Source organism: Dryas octopetala, chromosome 6, assembly GCF_963921425.1.
Source record: "Dryas octopetala chromosome 6, drDryOcto1.1, whole genome shotgun sequence".
Lineage (NCBI taxonomy): Eukaryota > Viridiplantae > Streptophyta > Magnoliopsida > Rosales > Rosaceae > Dryas > Dryas octopetala.
In genome coordinates this window covers 14,496,732-14,517,361 of record NC_141371.1, presented here as the reverse complement: position 1 = coordinate 14,517,361, position 20,630 = coordinate 14,496,732, and the positions used below count along the sequence as shown (strand labels likewise).

At 34.6% G+C, this 20,630-nt stretch overlaps 2 protein-coding genes across 3 annotated transcripts; both read left to right on the top strand.

Moving 5' to 3' along the window:
- The first annotated feature begins 4,073 nt into the window (after nt 1-4,073).
- Nucleotides 4,074-11,079, top strand: LOC147282678 (CDPK-related kinase 1-like). Its single transcript, XM_086246556.1, has 11 exons — nt 4,074-5,240; nt 6,133-6,260; nt 6,906-6,947; nt 7,069-7,177; nt 8,236-8,314; nt 8,403-8,699; nt 9,184-9,296; nt 9,854-9,961; nt 10,041-10,103; nt 10,222-10,389; nt 10,511-11,079. The coding sequence occupies exons 1-11, from the start codon at nt 4,755-4,757 to the stop codon at nt 10,646-10,648; spliced, it is 1,731 nt and encodes a 576-aa protein (XP_086102682.1). The 5' UTR covers nt 4,074-4,754; the 3' UTR covers nt 10,649-11,079.
- Nucleotides 11,080-15,408: 4,329 nt separating this feature from the next.
- Nucleotides 15,409-20,108, top strand: LOC147282677 (plant/protein). Of its 2 annotated transcripts, none has more exons than XM_086247894.1 (7): nt 15,409-15,519; nt 15,815-16,340; nt 16,810-16,902; nt 17,156-17,389; nt 17,915-18,017; nt 18,970-19,199; nt 19,627-20,108. In XM_086247894.1, exons 2-7 carry the CDS (start codon nt 16,018-16,020, stop codon nt 19,847-19,849), a joined length of 1,206 nt encoding a protein of 401 aa, XP_086104020.1. In that variant the 5' UTR covers nt 15,409-15,519; nt 15,815-16,017; the 3' UTR covers nt 19,850-20,108. The 2 variants fall into 2 exon arrangements, with proteins under 2 accessions (XP_086104020.1, XP_086104019.1); XM_086247893.1 differs by having other exon boundaries at nt 15,806-16,340.
- Nucleotides 20,109-20,630: the final 522 nt, after the last annotated feature.

Sequence of the window (20,630 nt, the reverse complement as noted above, 5' to 3'; positions counted from 1 at the left end):
GAGGGTTGCCAAAATTTCCATAATTCACATAATTAATGCATTTCTCAAGGCATCACCACACTCCTCCCCATAAAAAAAGGTTTCATTAATCAATACCTTCTTAGACTAGACTTGTGGTGGTAACCAACACATACACATTGTAATTCTCCTAGCAGCTACACACACACACAGATAGATAGATATATATATATATATATCGTGATTTGCGCGAGGGTTGCCATTGGATTCTTATGTTATCAAATGGGTGCTAACAAACATTTGACCAAAGGCCTACCTACAGGTGTCTTCATAGTCAAGCAATTCTTTTAGCTAGCAGTGGCTTATAATTGTATACATCTGTATCCCATGTTCTTGCATGTTGACATGCAATTTTCAATTTTAATACACACACACACACACCAACTCTCTCTCTCTCTGACATACAGAACAAAATTAAATATACAAACTTATATTCTGTACCATTTCTATAGGCAACTAAGGCAAGCTTTATCTATAGAAAAAGAAGGAATAAAGAGCAGGGTATCAAGGAATAAGAATTTTTCTTGTCTTGCACAAAGCTCCACTCTGCAAGAAAGGGGCATAATTGGGGTCCTTGTTAACGTACCTTTGCCTAAATGATAAATAAATATATCATCTTTTATCCAATGGCTTGGATAAAGAGCTTCCCCAAAATCTGATTTAAATTCTTGTGTCATAGAGCTTTTTTTTTATGACAGAATTCGTCACTACATATATGGTACGGTCCACAAAGAGTTTCTTTCTGGTCTGTGTTTGTCTCTAAGTAACCTAACATGCAACCTTGGTTTTTTCTTGATGTGCTTAAATACAAGTATTAGAAACCATAAGATACCAACCACTAGCTTTTCCACTTCACTTGCTTCAAGGATCTCCTACAATAATTAATAATAATGGGATAGCTTTGTCTATACTACAATCAATTGGATTATTTTAAGACAGATGTGGTTCATGACACATGTAAATTTTATGCCTTAAAAGAAATAAAAATTGTTAATTGTGTATATCTGGTTTGTTTAAGTTGGTAAAATTGAGTGCTAAGTAAGCTTAATTAAGGATTATCCTCTTGACGACCTCCCACCCTCTGCCATTGGATTTATGTATTGCTCATTTATCGATTTCTTTTTCCTCAACATGACAAACCCATAAACGAAAGCTTTCAATATAAAAGCAATGCCACACTAACCACATTATGAGGCAGCTTAGGTTGACTGCTACATCAATAAAAAAAGATTTCTGTTTGTTCTTCTTTTTCAATATTCTTTCATTAATAAAAACATTAAGACAAATTGAAGAAGCAAATGTCAAACTAGTTTTCTTCTATGAAGAACTTGGGTTAGGCAAAGCAAAGTCTTGGGATGCAAATTAATTAGCAGAGACAAAGTGGAGGAAACTTTTAAACTTGAGTAGGGATTTTAATACGACATCAAATACGACCTACTTGTGACTTTGTGAGAAGGGATTTTAACACCACCTCAGAAGTCTAGCGTTCATTCTTGTGGCAATGGGACGCAATGTGACTCCAATTGGTGGTAGTGCATGTATTAGTATCACCATGCATGTTGATTAAGAATAGAGTTATCTTTATTTCTTGTGCATGACACCTGACTGACTGGCTCTTTATTTTGGGACATGAAACTTGAAAGTACCTGTACAAGTTTACATACTTTTGAGCAAGAGATTCCGGCCGGGGACCAAAGTTACATAGGGTATGAGAAAAAAAAATATATCGTATGTTAAAAAATAGAAAAATAGAAATGAAGAAAATACTAAACCTCTTAATATAATAGCTGCTAGGAAATTGATTAATGAAAATTTGGATTAAATAAAAAGGGGGAAATTTTTAATGGGAAGGACTAGCTATAAAATTACCTTAAAGTTTAATGATTATTTTTTTTTTCTACGTACAATTATACTATGGTCTTCTAATTAAACTGTAATTCTTGTCATTTAATTAAATGGTTAAATGATCTCTCAATGTGTCTAATTGATTTGCAGAGATGATACTTGAATAAAAACTTTAAAAATAAATGGCTTCGATCATTGAACTACAATGCGAATTGACTCACACAAGAAATTCCTTAAAGAAACTTATTTAAAAAAAATTCTTAATGAAAGCCCCCTCTTAAGCATTTATAGATACTATGCAAATTAAACAAGTAGAAGTATGGCTATAAGAGAAATCAACATTGGGATAATATGATGATATAAATGATTTCAAAAATTGGATCTTAAACTGATCTTTAGTTAGTTACACTGGACTAGGTCTGACTGAGCTGAATTGAATTGGACTGAATTATGCTAACTTGTATTAAATTGTAATAAGTTAGACTGTATTTTATTGTGTAAAATGTTTTGAGCTCTCTAACACAATATTGTGATAATCTTTTAGAGTTGTGTATGGATATATATATATATTACAATTTTGCTCCAATAAAATACAATTAAGTATAGTCCAGTCATATCCAATACAAGCCAGTTCTATGTAATTTATTGTTTGTTTTATGCTTATATCATGTTACTCTAGATTTTTTATATATCGCCGAATCATTATTAATTAATTTATTGAAGCAAATAGGGTATTACATAGTTGTTTTAGAGTTTAATAGTTTAGTATTTAAAACAAAATTATAAAAAAGCCTATAATGAGAGTTTTAGATATAATTATATAAAGCACAAAAAAGTCAAGATCAAAACTCATTATTCCACTTTTGATTTCTTTTTTAACTTTTACCTTCAGTTTTTCTTCCAACTACTTCATGTCACATTGCTTTGCGTTCTATTCTTACTTAAATTCTATAGATAATAATCCAAAAGCTTAGCTTTAACTTTCAATTTTTTAATTAATTATGTTAATTTATTTATGTTAAAGTGTTCGTGACGTTGTTAAAAAGTGACAACCCGGTTCATATTGCAATATGTTGATTAATCGACTTGTTTTTTTTTTTTTTTTCCCCCTTCTTCTTCCCTTTTATGCATTTTAGTACCCGACAAATGGTGTACTCTCAAGTGTAGATTTGTCTTTTTTGAGCTTAGGGTTTAGTTTAAAGGTTTTGGGTTCAAAGCTAACACTAAATCCTAAGCAATGAGTGAGTGCCAATCGACTGGAAATAATTTTTTTTTTTCTCAAGTTTTGCTTCGTAGATCGATTGAGATACATTTTTCAATCAATTCATTTGTCAGGTAAGCTTGGCAAATCTGATTCATTGTATTATCGTTTATAATTGTAATTATGAGTCAATTATATGTTGTAAGTTGTAACTCACTAATAGTAGATCATAAAGTTACAATAAATGTATATAATTTCATATGCTTGTACTTTTGTGTTTTATATTGGTGTATTAATTTTTCATATGTATATATAATAAAAAACAAAAAACATTTTTATAAATATCATTTTTACGTGATTGTTCGGTCGTAATTGAAGGACAATAATTAGAGATTGTCACCGACGTCGGACAGTGACGGCCCTATAACAGGGTTGATCGATAAGCTGCCCTAATCCATTAGTTACCTTGTCAATCCATCAGCTGCCTTGTGATCAATCAGCTTGAGTGGTTCATCGATCCACCATTTAAAATGTGGAACGACGTGCTCCTTATTTCTCTATCTATTTTCCTATTTGTAACATGATTAGAATTTAACTCTATGATATGGTGTAGAAATTATATTACACACATTATTTTTTGAAAGAAGCTTTTATAATAATTGGTGGGTAGCTTAGTTGAAACCGGAAGAAGCCTTGTGTGCAAATAAATATGAAAGGACAGCCATAACCATTCAAAGCCAAACAAAAGCCGGTCAAGGCTCAAATACACACGCACAGACAGACAGTTTTTAGCTAAGTTTTTGTTAACTTGTTATTACTATGTTTGCATATGCAAGCCTTAGGCAACATATCTATCTTCGTTTTTAGGGATCAAAAAGGACAGGCTGGAAGGATCCAAAACCAAACCCCACTTCCATAATTATGATTATTATTATTAGAGAGAAAGAGAAAGAAAGAAAACAAAGAAAGCAAGAACAGAGTAACAGACTAGGAGAAACTCTCAGTCCTTCCCTCTCTCTATCTATGTAATGAAAGTGATATTGCCACACACAGAAACCATTAACGAAAAAGCTTACATAAAGTAGAAAAAAGGAGGCCTTGTGTTTTCCCTTTCCCTTTCTTTTCTTTTCTTGTTGCCTCTGCTAAGCATCTTTTTCCCCACTTTTTCCCTCTCATAGTCTCAATCTCATCTCATTCTTTTTTTTTTTTTTACCTCTTATTCCTTCCTTCTTCTTGGAAATTTTTTACTGGGTTTTCCCTTTGCTTTTGCTTCCCACCATCCTTTTCTTCTCTTCCTCACCTATAATTTGCTCAATTTTCTGGTGAATAACAGATGGTTCTCCTCTCTAGCATTGCTGGTTTAATCAGAAAAAGTTGCATTGCCTTTTCTCTTTAGCGTCTCAGATTGATTTTCCCTGTTGGGTATCTCTCTTTTGCTCTGAAAATTCCTTTGGAATTTGATTCTGGGACTCCATGCACTGAACCTTTCTGTGTTTTTTCTTCATCAACTCAGTTCTGCTTTTAGAATTCTCTTCCTTGAATATATTGTGTGTAATTTTCTTTCTTGAGTTTCAAATTCTTAGAATTTAGTCTCACTTCACCCTTCTAATGGTCTAAAAATTCTCTGCCTTTTCCTTTACACCCATCATACTTACTGAGCTGTTTGATTTCATTGTTAATTCCTGAATTCATGGGACTCTGTCATGGAAAACCCACTGAAAATCCACATGTCCAATCTCAAGACTCCACAAATCCCAGTGAAAGTGAGGCTTATGCACCCAATTCCCACACCACCAAATCCTCAAACTTTCCCTTTTACAGCCCAAGTCCACTGCCAAGTCTCTTCAAGAATTCTCCCGCCAACTCGAGCGTGAGCTCGACGCCTCTGCGCATTTTTAAGCGGCCGTTCCCGCCTCCGTCTCCTGCGAAACATATTCGGGCATTACTTGCTCGTAGGCACGGCTCTGTTAAGCACAATGAGGCCTCAATCCCTGAAGGAAGTGAATGTGATATTGGGTTGGATAAGAATTTCGGGTTTTCAAAACAGTTTGTAGCCCATTATGAGCTTGGTGAGGAGGTGGGGCGTGGGCATTTCGGGTATACTTGCTCGGCAAAGGGCAAGAAGGGGAGCTTGAAGGGCCAGGATGTGGCTGTCAAGGTTATTCCAAAGTCAAAGGTCTGAATTCATTTCTTGGTTCTTTGGTGATCTTCTCATTGTTGAACAAGTTCAATTCTTTTTGAATTATCATTTCAAATGCAAAATCATAATTGAATTGCTCTAGCCTTCATAAAAGTTTGATTAGATTGCGCATGTGCATATACATGTTTCATAGAAGAGTTGGTTAAAGATTATATGTAACTTAATATCTTGTTGGTAATGTTCTTTGGTCTTACCTCCTATAAGTTGTCTTTTGTTCTTTTACTAAAAATTTAGTGAACTCTGCTGCCATTTTTAGCATCTCCTGACGTTGAATAACCTTGGTTGTGTTGCTTTATGTTGGAATCATCGGAAGGTTATTAGGGGTGTAATATCTTCAAGAGGATCTTGCATACTCAACTTAGGTGTTTGTTAGTCCTTTGGGTATGATATAGACTGCATCATGTCAATCAGGTTTTAAGAGGAAGTAGTATTTTGCATTTTAATAAATATATTCTTGCCTACTCCTAATTGGTTTGTCATAGATGGCAGTTTATATCAAGGTGGTAAACAAATATGTATGATCCATGCTTTATTTTCATGAAGCCAGTGCAGCTTGGCGCTGTTTGGGTCGATGACTTTGGTGATTTTTCTTAGCTAACACGATCAGGTTCTTTTGGCTTAGTCTGAAGGAAATTAGTAAATTATGATATGAGTAATGATAAAGAAATTTTTTCATAACTTCAATGCAGACAAAATCCTTGTAAATTTTCTGTTGGTAATGTCATTTTCTTACAATGTAAGGATCTTTAGAGGACCCACTTTTCATTCCAAATCATTGGGGATGAAGTACACAAGTCTCTGTTATTACCAATACATCCTTTTTGCCTTTTTATTGTGAACACACTCTAATGAATGATGGCTTTTACAGTTGACAACGGCAATCTCTATAGAGGATGTAAGAAGAGAAGTGAAGATCCTACGGGCTCTAAATCATAAGAACCTAGTGCAGTTCTATGAAGCCTATGAAGATGATGACAATGTTTATGTAGTGATGGAGTAAGTTGTGATTGCTATTTATGTAGTGATGGAGCAAGTTTTGATTGCTATAAATTTCTGTGTGCATCTTACTTTGTTGCATTTGATGCTTTTGGCTTCTGTTATTCTCTCTGTTTTCTGTTAAGTTAATAAAGTTACTGGTTTAAGATTTTGAAACAAGTACCTGAATTTCTTCCTGCTCTTTGGTTGCATCAGTTTAGGTAGTGAATTTCTTACTGGTTTAGGTATCAAAGTTGTGTCTTGTTGTACATATGAGTCCCATTTAAACATCTTGGACTTGGTTTTAATGTGTGTCCTTGTTGATACCAAAACCATTGGGATTTAGATGCTATGTAATTATGGTGCATCGAAGCATAAATTTAATTTGACATGGCTGAGATACCTGTATGATCATTCTAAATATGCTTTGTAAGCAAATAGAGATGGACCCTAAAAATGTACAACTTTTATTGGGATAATGCGCAGTTCTAGTAATAAGTGCATAATAAATTAGGTCATTCCTTTTTCCTTTTTAGCTGGATATCATATACTGCTGAAGTAATGCACTAGATATATTACTAGTAAAAGTTTTCTAAATAGGTCAGCAAGTCATTTGATGTTATAATACTTTTAAGTTTTGGAGCTTACCCAATGTTATGTCTCCAGGTTGTGCAAAGGAGGTGAACTGTTGGATAGCATACTTTCAAGGTACCCATTCTTATAACTTTTAATTTTATTCCAAGAGAGAAAATAATTATTTCTTTATGGTAGGTAACTAGACTGTTCTATAAATTTCAAACTCGCTAAAATTTTAATTTCTCTTCTCTAGGGGTGGAAAATATTCAGAAGATGATGCAAAGGCTGTTATGGTACAGATTTTAAGTGTAACTGCCTACTGTCATCTCCAAGGCGTGGTTCACCGGGACCTCAAGCCAGAGGTAGTTCATTCATAAAGATTATCTTCTTTTATTTTTTGGGTATCAAGAGACTTAGCCCCGTAATTCATACTACTTTAGAAGTTTCGTAAAGTTAAAAAGAAAAGTTACCTTTCTTAGGTCGAGCCATCTGCATATGCTCAACAATCACAGTGGCACCAGCTGTTTATACCATTGAACAACATTTTGAATGCCTAAACAGCTACTTTCAACTTTTTCGGATTTTATGGATTTTTACCTTCCACTTTCTTTATAGAACTGGACTTTCATGTAGGGTCTTAAAGACTCTTAACCTAAAAGTTGGATATGTAGTGCTGCAATGCCTGTATTAGTGATTACGCTAAATTTTCCTGTATTAGAATTACACACATTGTTCTTTGCCCGACTTCAGTCAGTGATGCAATTACAAGTTGCTTTCATATTCAATTACTGATATCATGTTCTCACAAGCATATTTCATAAATTCTAAGTCTTAAAACTCTGCAAACAATATGAAGTTCCAGCAGAAATGAAATTGGGCTGAAGAATGATTTAGAAATTTTTTTTTTTTTTGTGGGAAAGAAATTATGCAATGGCCCATTTAAAATTCTTTGGCAATATTGTTTTGATATAATGAAGAAGGAATCACATATTTTCCTTACACTTTCTAAAGTCTGGAGATCCCACACTAATTGCAATCTGGCGATTTGTTATCTAATGTGGGAAAGAAAATATTACAAGCACTGCTGATGCTTCCTTTTTTTTTTTTTTTTTCCTATTTTAATTTTCTGGGATTGTGGTGGGGGGAGACTATTGATTGACTGTTATTAATACGACTCAGAGACATCTCACATCCTGCATCACCGAAAATTCTGAATACCAAATGATTCTTTTCTAACCACATCCATGCATGTTTTAGTACTAAATTCTTTATGGTTTATTTACTAACTGTTCCAGTAAATGTACCTACGTGTAATCTATTGATTGTTGATTTAATGATATGGCAGATATAACTATATTTGTACTCCTTTTGTGCCTTATTCTCCCTTTTCTTAACCTTGGTTTGGTATTTTCTGCTCCAGAATTTCCTTTTTACTTCAAAGGATGAGAAGTCCCCATTGAAGGCCATTGATTTTGGACTCTCTGACTATGTAAAACCAGGTTGGGACTCAGGACTACTACCTAAGATATATCCTGCTCTATTTAGTTTTGAAGACTAGATTGGGGTCTAACTATTAAGTTTCTGCAGATGAGAGGCTGAACGATATTGTAGGAAGTACATACTATGTAGCTCCTGAAGTTCTACATAGGTCATATGGGACAGAAGCAGACATGTGGAGTATTGGTGTAATTGCTTATATTCTTTTGTGTGGAAGCCGACCTTTTTGGGCACGGACTGAGTCTGGCATCTTCAGATCAGTACTAAAGGCTGATCCAAGCTTTGATGAAGCTCCTTGGCCTTCTTTATCATCTGATGCAACAGATTTTGTAAAGAGACTGTTGAACAAGGATTACCGTAAGAGAATAACCGCGGTTCAAGCTCTGTGTAAGTCACTATGGTTTCTTATTTGTTGGGGCCCTTTTTTTTTTTTTATCACTCACTAAGATTATTTTAGCAATGGGTACTTATGATTGACAACTTCCTTATGTTCATTCTTCGACCTTTCGTTAATCCTTTGTGAAACAAATTCTGGAAGAAAACAATTTGATAATCCGAGAGAAAGGGAAGGCAGCACTCTGACCTTCTTCCTTTGGATTCCTTTGGAAAGGGATCCTCTCCATTTGAAGTTCAAATGGAGAGGGCTGGTTGCTTATTTTAACAGTGACGTGCTGTGGGTCCTTCAGAATGGGAGTGTGCCTGAGATGCTTGAGCGGTGTAGATCAAATCCAGCCCTCTCCATTTGAACTTTAAATGGAGACAAGGCAGATCCTCTTCCTTTTTCTTTTATCAGTTTCATGGGTGGTGGGATGGATTTCATTTTCTTTAATTTTTTTGAATTCTGGATGCTGACACCAATTTTCGTATACAGGTCATCCATGGTTAGCCAATTATCATGAGGTCAAGATACCAATCGATATGATAGTGTACAAACTTGTTAAAGCTTATATATGCTCATCTTCTCTACGGAAATCAGCATTAGGGGTATGTAGTGATAAGTTTATTTATGTTCTCTTTTTTGTGTATGTTTTTGTTTTGATTGAAATTGAAATGTCTTCAAATGTTGCAACTGACCATATAAGTAGTGCCTCAATAATATGTTATTTTCCTTTTTTATTTTTCCTTTCTTTTTTTGTTGTTTTCCCTTTCATAGTATTATTTAATTGTCTCATGATGTCTCTTAGATTTTGCAGTTGCTTTAGTTTTTGATTGATTTGAAGCCAAGCTGTTCTTACAGTTGGATTCGAGCACCCAAATATTGTACTGGTTATCAGGGCTGACTTAAAATAGAAACTGAGGAATAACTAAAAGAAGAATAGAATCTCTGAGAATCTACTTTAACATAATTGTTTAGTATCTATCTTCATTTTGTAAGTTTAAAACAATAGTACCTTCCTTTGAGCGATGAGTGTTTTGGAATATTTTTGCACATTCATTTATCTTCTTTTCTGGTCATTTTCATCAAATGCTATTGATGTAAATTATCTGATGCTTCTTAAAACATTAACATATGGAGTGAAAATGTACTTCCATTGTGACAGACTCTTGCAAAGACGTTATCTGTAGCACAGCTGGCTTATCTCCGGGAGCAATTTACACTGTTAGGGCCAAATAAAAGTGGATTCATCTCTATGCAGAACTTTAAGACGGTCAGCGCTTTTTCTGAACTTATCTTTTTGCTATTTTAATAGTTTCTGAAGCCATTTAAAGTAACATTGGTATCAGCAGGGTGTAATAAGGAACTCCACTGATGCCATGAAGGATTCACGGGTTCTAGATTATGTCAACATGGTAATTTTGCAAAGTTGATATCTTTTTTCTTAATCAAAAAAATGTCTCCCGATTCCCAAGTCAAGTAAAATTTCAAGAATTTCAGTTGAGTGTGCGGTCTTATATATGTATCTTGCAGATCAGTTCTATTCGATATAGAAAACTGGATTTTGAAGAATTTTGTGCAGCTGCCATAAGTATGCATCAGCTGGAATGGATGGAGAGCTGGGACCAGCATGCAAGGCGAGCATACGAGCTGTTTGAGAAGGATGGAAACAGACCAATTATGATAGAGGAACTTGCCTCAGTATGCTCTCTTCTCCCTCTCTCTCTCTCTCTCTCTCTCTCTCTCTCTCTCTCTCAATAATAATAATAAAAATATAAGAAAACCATCTTCATGCTAAATCCTTATAAATTTTACTTTTCAGGAATTAGGACTTAGCCCATCAGTACCAGTTCATGTTGTTCTCCAGGACTGGATAAGACACTCAGATGGAAAGCTTAGTTTTCATGGGTTTGTCAGACTACTACATGGAGTTTCTTCACGCACATTTCAGAAGGTTTAAACTAAAACCCGGCTACATGGAGTTTTGCTTCTTCCATCCTTGCTCTCAATGACCTAAAACGTCCCAAGGGAACAAAATGCGTGCTAAACTGGAGAGATTTATTTTTTCTTGGTCCCAAGGAGGGTCTGCAGCACCTTGTCACGTCGGTTTTTTTACTTTTCCCCCCTCCCTTTAACTTATTACCTAAGGCTTTTCCTTCCCTTTCTTCTCTTCTCTCCATGATTGGTGCTGTTGAAGCTTAGAGGATTGTACAGGTGAGAGTAGATCACAGAATGTATGTAGGATAACAAAACTGTTCTAAACTGGAGTGAGTTTTGTGGTCGTTGAGGTTCATCCCTCGTGTACTTGCTGCACTTTAGTTTTCCCAATAAATTATTCCTGTGATCTGCTTGAAATAGTTATGAGATTAATAACTACATCAGATAGTTTCTTGTTGGTGAAAACCAGTTCGAAGAGTAGGCATTTGTATGTTTCATTGTCATTGTCTTAAAAAAGTTGAAGTAACAGTTGACAGAAAAAGAAAAAGTAAAAAGAAATAATGGGTGTTTATAGTTGGGTGTTTCATTGTTCATTGTATTCAATGACTGTTTTAAAGTTCTGCAAACGCGAGCAGGTGCATCCAGACATGGCGATCGAGCTTTTGGAAGTATCACGGTCTTTTGGTGGTCATATCTTTTTTTCAGATTTTTCTATTGGATAGACGAATTCTTTACCGTAAGATATTTAGACTTTAGTATTTCATGGAGATGGTGGCGAAGGAAAATCGTTACTTTGGCTCAATCTTGCAATGATGCTTTATTTCCTTCCTTCCTTAATTGTTTCTCCAAGGTTCATAGCATGAAGGTGAATTTTGGCGTCAAGAATCCATGATTGGTAGTTCTTGCCGGTAACATCAAGTGCGACGAACTCAAGCTTTATGAGATTCAACATTTTTCTTGACACATATATATCAAAGGGGATACAATATTTCAGAGATTTTATTTTCATATTTCCGAAACTTTTAAGTTTGGAGTTTTAAGATATGTAGGTCCAATAGGAACTTTTGTTTCCGTAGAAGAAATCAAGGACATTTAAATCCTGATTATATAATGAGGATATATCTTCTGGCCCCCTTTTTTTATTTTATTAGATTATAGATCTTCTGGCCCTTAATCAAAGTTTTTGGCTCAAGGAACTTTTAGTTCTGAGTACTGGTGATATTTATCACATCATGTCATAATTTTATAATGACATAATAAGAAATTAAAATCATGGTAAAAATTAAACAGAATCATCTAACTAAATAGAAACATAATATAAAGTGCAAGAATAAGAATGATCTCGCAGTAGTGCATGTATCGAATAGTAATATAAGATGCAAGTCTTTGAATAATATGTTAAGATGATATATGTTCTAAAATGTTAGTATTGAATAAAGAATTGTAAAATCTACTATTATTATATGTAGTCTATAGTGAAAAACAATAAAGTGACGTGAGTCTTGAACAATTGCAGAAGTATAGAATTGGCTTGGTCCTAGAGTCAATTGCCAACTCATGTTTATATTATTAACATGCATGGTATTAAAGATAAAAACCTTAGAAATGATTACTAGTATACCAAGAGCCTTGATGATGTTATACAATAGTAAAAGAAAAAGAAGTGATAAGAGAGAAGAGAAGACAGATAAGTGAGAAAAAAATAGCATGAAATTATAAGGTTGTATTTTCCTCTTACATATAACACCTATTTATAGGTGATGGATACTTGGAGGTTACTCCAAGGTGCTTGTAGAGATCATACTTGGGACTTGGAGACCAAGATTACTTGGTGACTACTCTTGGTACTTGGAAGCTACTTCTAGTATTTTACTTGTGGACATTCACATAATGTATGGTATTTACAACAGTTTATCAAATATTGACTTTTAATGAAATATCGAGTTTAATTTCTTTATTAAAATACACCGTAACCAAGGAATAAAATTTCAGATTTTGAGAAAATTTCGATGAAAATTTCGACAAAAATTTCAAGAATTTTTAAATTTCGACAAAAATTAGACGGAAATTACTATCAAAATACGAAAATTTTGAATGAAACTTTACCATATGTTTATTTAACATATTATCTACTACATTGATAAAACACATTGAAGAAACCAAATTATATGGTAGGTTTCATGTGATATGTGATAAATATCATGCGTGCTGGAGGCAAATATATAAATAAAATTAATACAATGAATAAATAAAATTACTATATTTTTTATACTCTATAATCTATACACTAAACCATATACTTTATATGCCCTAATATTACATTAAACTCTATATGCTCTATATTTTTTAGGATATAATATAAGATATTAGGATTTATGCTCTTTAGAGTATTTTTAATTATTTTTTATATAGAAATGTATTATGATTTAGAGTTTAAATATAATTAAACGAAATTCCAAAAGAATCAAACGAAACCCCAAACCCTTTTTTTTTCTTTCCAATTGCCCAAAGACCTCAAACCCTAATCAACCCTAAACATTTTGTTTTCTCTTTTTTTCTTTTGTTTTTTTTTCTTTTTCTTTCCTTTCCTTTTTTTCTTCTTTCCTTCCTAGTTTCCACTTCTTCACGTGACGGCGTAACCTTTCTTCTTCCCTTTTCTTTTTTTTCTTTTTCTTTCTTTTTCTTTCCTTTTTTTTTTTCCTTCCTGGCTTCCATCCCGTGACCTTTCTTCTTTAGTTCTTCCCTTTCATTTCTCTCTCTCCCAGCCGCCACTGTTATGCAACTCAACATATAGCATATAATTAATATATCTCTTTCTCTTCTGTCTCCTCCGGTCCTCCCTCTCCAGCGCCAATCTCTCTCTCCCAAGTCCCTCCCTGATCTCCCTTTCTCCCTCCCCGATCTCTTCTTTCTTCTCTCTATTCTCTCTCCTCCCTCCCCAATAACGCTGGTGGTTGAGTTTGTAACTGCCAAGGAGAAGACAAACAGAGAAAAATGGCTGGGTTTGTTCCTCGAAGCGAAATTTCAAAAAATTCGATAATTTCGGCGAAAAATTCATGAACTAGTGTTAAAATTTTTATACCCTCAAAAAACGAAATTTTCGGTGAAATTTCGCTGAAAATTTTGAAATTTAACTCCTTGACCGTAACTAAGGAATTAATTTTTTTTTATTAAAATTAAATTTTGTAGTTTTTAGAGATTCTGGTAAAGAGAGAACAACTAAATATATTAACTGACATATTAAATATTTGAAAAAAGATAGCTAAGAATCTAGAAACATAAATAGTTCTTAAATGAATAGTACGCGGCCGGGCCTTCAAATTTTCAAATCTTTAATTAAATTAAATTTTGAGCCCATTAATTATTAGGTACTGACAATTTTTTATTATTACTCAAACACACCTAAAGCCTCATAATTTTTTTGCGGGCCACCTTCTATATATCTGGGTGTTCTTGTTCTCGTTTGTATCAGACTCTTTCTCTCTCCCCCTTTCTTCTTCCTCCTCTATTCTTCCCTCTCTCTCCTTTTATCTCTCTTCTCTCCTCTGTCCATTTCTCTGCTATGTTGAAGAGGCCGGTGACGACCACCAATCTGGAGAGAAAAATCTAATTAATTGCGTGTGTAAATCTTCAACAAAGAAACTGGGTACCAGTGGTCCCTCCAATTAATTGAACTGGTTCATATATCTACAATTTCAGCTTTTTTTTTTGTTAACCTCTACAATTTCGGCTAAAAGGTTCAAATCCTAAACCAAAAAGCATTTATTTCAAGTCTTTTTTTTTTTTCTTTAGTTTCTTGTCTAACATTCTTCTAAGTCACTTAACACAACTGTAACTAGAGTTTCAGAAAATACCCATATTAAGTGTTCCACACCACTGAAACTGCAGTTTCTGCAGGTGAAACTGCAAGTTGCAATTTCATAAACTGAACTAAACAAAAAAAATCAAGAACTCATATCAAGTGTTTTATACCACTGAAATTGCAATTTTAGAAACTGTAGGTGAAACTGCAAGTTGCAGTTTCAGAAACTGACCTAAACAAAGAAATCAAGAACGTACCCATATCAAGTGTTCTACATCACTTAAACTGTAGGTGAAACTAAAAAAAAAAACTCAAGAATATGCTACTGATAAGGAAGGCATTGGGGTGGAGCTGGCTTCCCTAATCTTTGGGCGTTGTTATAGTGAGAAACTTGTCATGTTCTTTGGTTTTGGAGGGTGAGAGAGAGTGGAGTGAAGCCAACTGACCTAGATATTATAATAAACAGTAGTGCTAGATATACCACATTTTTATACCATAATTTCATACCACCTTATGTGGCAACTTACATGGCATTCATACATTGGATACTAAAAAATAAAAATAAAAACCCAAAAAAGAAAACAAAAACTCTGTCCAATAAAATAATGACATATGAGATGGTATAAGAATGTGGTAAGTATAGCATTATTGTATAATAAAGTGACCTAATTGTTAAATATTATAAATATGTGTATTACATATTACAAACAATAAATAAAGTGTAGCCCACAGTAATTAATTCTTAAATTTTATTCACAATCCTTTCCCAAACACAACGTACATGTTCAAATTCGAAATGTATCTACATGATGAAATTGTATTTTTGGGTAATTCATGATCACATTGTTGCATGCATTTAGAAGCCCCTAACACACCTCACCTTAGCTAGCCTTGATGGTCTCAGCCCAGCCCATTAAGGAAAAACCTTTCCACACTCAATATGACCCACCCAGGCCTGACAGCAGCCCATCCATGAAGATGTGAAGAGTTGTTCTTCCATCTCTCACTGTGACTCTGTCCGACTCTCTCTCACTCCCTCAGTCCCAATCTCGGACCCTTGTTTTGCTGATTTGCTACCAGAGAAAGAAAAGGTATTTGTTGTTTTGTTGCTCTAAATTTCAACAATTTGGAAATGAGACTATAAACATTGCAGTTTGGATCCAATACATTGTTTTGCTGTTTGAACAGAATATTAACCACTGGTCTAGCATAGCGGTTTCAAAATGATTAATTAGATCTAAATTTTTCTGTGATGACTAATTTTGATGGGTTTACAATTGTGGGTAATTTGTATATTCGTCAAATTCTTACCTCATTTATGTGCTAGTTTGCTATGCTAATTGCATTATTACTCTCTGATATTGCTCTATGTGCAAGCTATTTAAGCTAGAATTGCAATTTTCCTTGGGGCAACAAAGGGAGTGATGACTGGTAAACTCACAAGGAAGAGTTGTATAGCTTGGATGATTGACAGCATACACGATTTTAGATTATTGAAAAACCAGATTCTTGAAAAAAAATATATATTCAGTTTGAAGGTTTAGTCCACCCCAACAAACAATCCTATCCCCCCACCCTGTTCAACTCCAATGCCATTTCACAGAACCCCAAAGTCCAAACCAGGACCCAGATCCCCAATCATCTTCCTTGCCATTTGTATAGCTGCCATTGGATTCCTCTTCCTCTTTTCCTCTCTCATTTCCACAAATGGGTTCTCATTCTCTCCAAAAACCTTAGAAAGGGTGTCCGAATTCAAGAAGAAGAACCAGAAAAGCCATATTGGCCACGAGAAGTACCTCTACTGGGGTAACAGAATTGATTGCCCTGGAAAGCACTGCAAGTCATGTGAGGGTCTGGGCCATCAGGAGTCCAGCCTCCGGTGTGCTCTTGAAGAGGCCATGTTCCTTAAGAGGTACATTCTAAGTTTTTGGATAATTGAATTTATTTTTATTTGTTTCTTGTTTCTTGTTTCTGTTTTTTTGGGTTTATGCTCTGCGTGGTTGCTGGGAAAAGGTGGGAAAACAGAGAATTGTGGAAATTCAGATTTGTTATGATAAGGATTAGTTTAATGGGTTATCAATATGATTTGGAGAGCCAATTATCAAATAGTATCTAGGTGTGCTTCATAATTTTGGAATAGGTTCATCAGAGTATAGAGCTGCTCACCCCCATTGAACTTAGTGTGATTGCAAGCTCTGTTGGTTCTGGTTTGATAGATGGTGGTTTGTATTTTTATGTCATGGTCCTTGTAATATGTAATCAGTTATAATAATCACTAAACTGGCACTTTCATGAAATTCACCACCTAGCTGATATCTATTGAGTACCGATTGAGTAATTTTATGTAATCTTCTTTAGTAATTTACTGCTTTTGTTTGCAGAACTTTTGTAATGCCTTCCAGAATGTGTATCAACCCAATACACAATAAGAAAGGGATCCTTCTTCACTCAAATAATGCAAGTTCAGAAGAAATGTAAGTTTTTACCTCTTAATTGGGTTTCTGGAGAATTGTTTTTGTTTGTGGAGGGTTTCACTGCTAATTTTTGCCAAAAATGGGCCAATATGCTGCTTCAAGTTTGTGATCTTCTCAGAATTTGGAAATATAAAATTGAGACATGGGTAGAGTTAGATATGTACTTTACCTCCATATTCAATTTGTATATATATTTTTATTAATTGGAATGCATATAGCATACAATCTGAACTGGCTTCCTTTTATTTTGCAGGTGGGCAGCAAACTCTTGTTCCATGGACTCTTTGTATGATATGGACCTCATATCGAAAACTGTACCAGTAATTTTAGACAATTCAAAACTGTGGTATCAGGTGCTAACAACAAGTATGAAGTTGGAAGACAGGGGAGTTGCTCATGTGGAAGGAATTAGTCATGCTGATCTCAAAGAGAATAGTCGTTTCTCAAATATTTTGCTGATAAACAGAACTGCAAGCCCTCTTTCATGGTACATTCTTATTTTATTTTCTTTGTTGTTGAAAGCTTTAAGATTTGCTGTTTAGGGGGAATAAAACCTCTGCTTGTTGGTTTGAAAGGTGTGGTTGCGACTTGACTTCTGGAGATAAAAGTTGTGCATGTATTTTGGAACAAAGAAAAGTCAAATGTAGTTTTTGTTTAATGTAGATTAGCACTTTAATTATAGTTTGCAGACTCTTCCAGTACTTGTAGATATTTTATGAACCGTTGAATCAAACCTCTTGCAATGGCCCTAGTATATTTGTCAGATATGTTTTAAATAACAATCACGTACACTTCTAGGAAATTGCTCTAGCTATTAACCTATCGCCTTTGTAGCTTGGTATTTACTTTATTAACTAACTGAGTCAATTTATTGAAAAATTCTATTCGAGTTTATTTTGATTGCATTTTTTGTATATCTATTAATGAAAGCCAAGATATGTTTATTTTAGTTAATTTACGAGTGTTCATTTAAACTTCAATCTTGGTGGTATTCATAATGTTAGTCATTTAGGTTTATGGAGTGCAAGGATCGAAAGAACCGTAGTGCTATAATTTTGCCATACTCCTTTCTCCCCTCAATGGCAGCGAAGAAATTACGGAATGCAGCTGACAAGGTATGCAATATACGAATCCCATTAACTTTTTTTCCAAAATTGACAATTACATAAAGCTTCCACACAATTGCTTGTTCATCTGCTTGCTTATTGTGCAACATGATTCTGAGGTGTATTCGTGTTATTTATGACCATATTTAGGTACTAATATTTCAGCATGTCAATGACTATTATTACTATAGCCGAAATTGTGGTTGCGTAACAAGAAAATCTGGAATTATTGTAGGGAAATACATGAATATTTCTTGGCTCTGTAGTTACTTAAGTTAGCAGGTTCTGTTTAGAGTATGGTTATGAAATAGTATAATCAGTTTATAACAGCCCTCAAGTTTTCAATTTTTTAAGCTAAAGTGGCATATGTTTGATTGCTGCCCCAATTGTAGATTATCTGACTACTTGTACCTACCAAGTTACAGTGTGAAATTATTTTATTTGATCTATTCTTGGGTTTCATCTTCGTCAAATATCGAGTATCTTCTTTGTAAGATGTTTCGGAAATTGAAATGGATTAAGTTATAGTTGATCACATATTAAAGAAAAATGAATTCTTATGAGTAATAATTTCTCAGCACTTCCATTTTTGTGCATGTAAGAAGGAAGAAAAAGAAATCTGAATGAATCTGCAAACAAACAAAAACACAGGAATTCCTTTCAAGTACAGTTATGTAATAATTTTCTATATTATAGACTGCGTTGAACTCGCTTCAAGCATCAGGGTAATACAAGCTGGGTCTGAATTTGAATTCATTTATGTATTATGATTGTATTTTTCTTAAGTTTGTAACATGTAGTGTATAGTAAAGTTTGCAATAGCATTTCGACTTTTAAGAAAGAAGTTTATGTTTGTATGTAATTGTTTCTTAAAAATTGCTCTTGGTCATCCTTTTTCTCCTTAGATTATTTCCTGTGCATATCAGTGCTACTGCGGACTTTGACCAAGCCATTTCCACAGATTAAGGGACTCCTTGGTGATTATGATGCCATTCATGTTCGTCGTGGGGATAAAATTAAGACCAGGAAGGACAGGTTTGGCGTTGACAGGACCCTGCATCCTCATCTGGACAGGGATACACGCCCAGAGTTTATGCTCCACAGAATTGAAAAATGGGTCCCACCTGGACGAACCCTTTATATTGCTTCAAATGAAAGGACCCCGGGGTTTTTTTCACCTCTCTCAGTCAGGTACATCCCTCTCAGGCATGTTCAGGTTCTCTGCACCATCTACTTTAAAGATGAAAACCTATGTTTACGTGCCACAACTAACCATGTGTCATGCATGTTATGTTAAGGATTGCTCTCTCACATTGTTTCATGTTATTTCTTCTAGCAAGTACACCTTAATCTAGTCCCTCAAGTTTCACAATGGAATCTCAATTTTCATGTGTTTACCTTTCTTTAGTAGGAAGGGCAGAGGTTCTGTTTATCTATTTATTTTAATGGCAGGTGGGCTTACTGCATTTATTTTACCTTAACTAGTTTTTGGATTGTAGTGTCATTATAATTTTGCCAACCTGAAGGCCTTTTTGGCTCTAAAACAACTGTTCTAGGTAGGGATTCATACAAAGTCCCAGCTAACCTTGATTATTATGTTTGTGACCCATATATGCAGATACAAAATGGCTTATTCATCAAACTATAGCCACATCTTGGATCCCTTGATTGAGAATAACTACCAATTGTTCATGATTGAAAGGCTTATCATGATGGGTGCTAAAACATTCATCAGAACATTCAAAGAAGATGATACAGATCTTAGTCTTACCGATGACCCAAAGAAGAACACTAAGTTATGGCAAATACCAGTCTATACCATGGATGAAGAGGGAAGCTAACATTTTAACTTGTGGGAAAGGTTCCTAAATCTTTTGAACAGTATTGATAATCTATTACAGGAAATATAAGAAGAGGCTCACATTGCATCCCCCAAAGCTTTCCCATCGAAAAATCAAATATGGGTTGGAAGATAGTAGCAGGCTATTTTTTCAGTGTTGTAAATTGTGGTGTAAATTACAATGAGGTTGTGGGTCTGATTTTTTGTTACCCCTACATGTTTTTTTCATAATATTTATTGAAAACTAAGGTCCACATGTCCATTGTTTTTAATTACTTTTCCCTGCCATCCGTATTTTGGACTTTTTTTTTTGTTAGTTTAAAGACGATAGATGGAAACTTGTTTTATGAACTTAAAACGTAGCTTGAAGATCCAATTTTCTAGTAACTACAGGGAATTGGTTTTCCCTGTAATGAAGAAGCAGCCCAGAAGGTGAAAAAAGGGAGAACACAAAAGAGGGAAGAGGATCCTCACATTTGTTAAGAACATGGGATCAAATTGCAAAGCATAACAGACCATTTAGGAGAGTTTAGCAAGTTTTTTTTGGTCAGAGGCTTTGGCAAGTTAGCACTAGAACTTCTCAACTCGTCTGACCATGTCTAGACTGGAGCTATTAAGAACAAGCTGCTTCAAAGAAATTCTGATTTCAAGCAAATTTTGGGAAAATTAAACTGGCTTTGCAAAATTTGCAATCTTCCAACCAACAGCTCCTTAAATCCAGAGTGGATTCTAGGGAAACGGCAAAGCCTCACCTTGCAGTAGGAAGGTGTTCATTGTTGGGA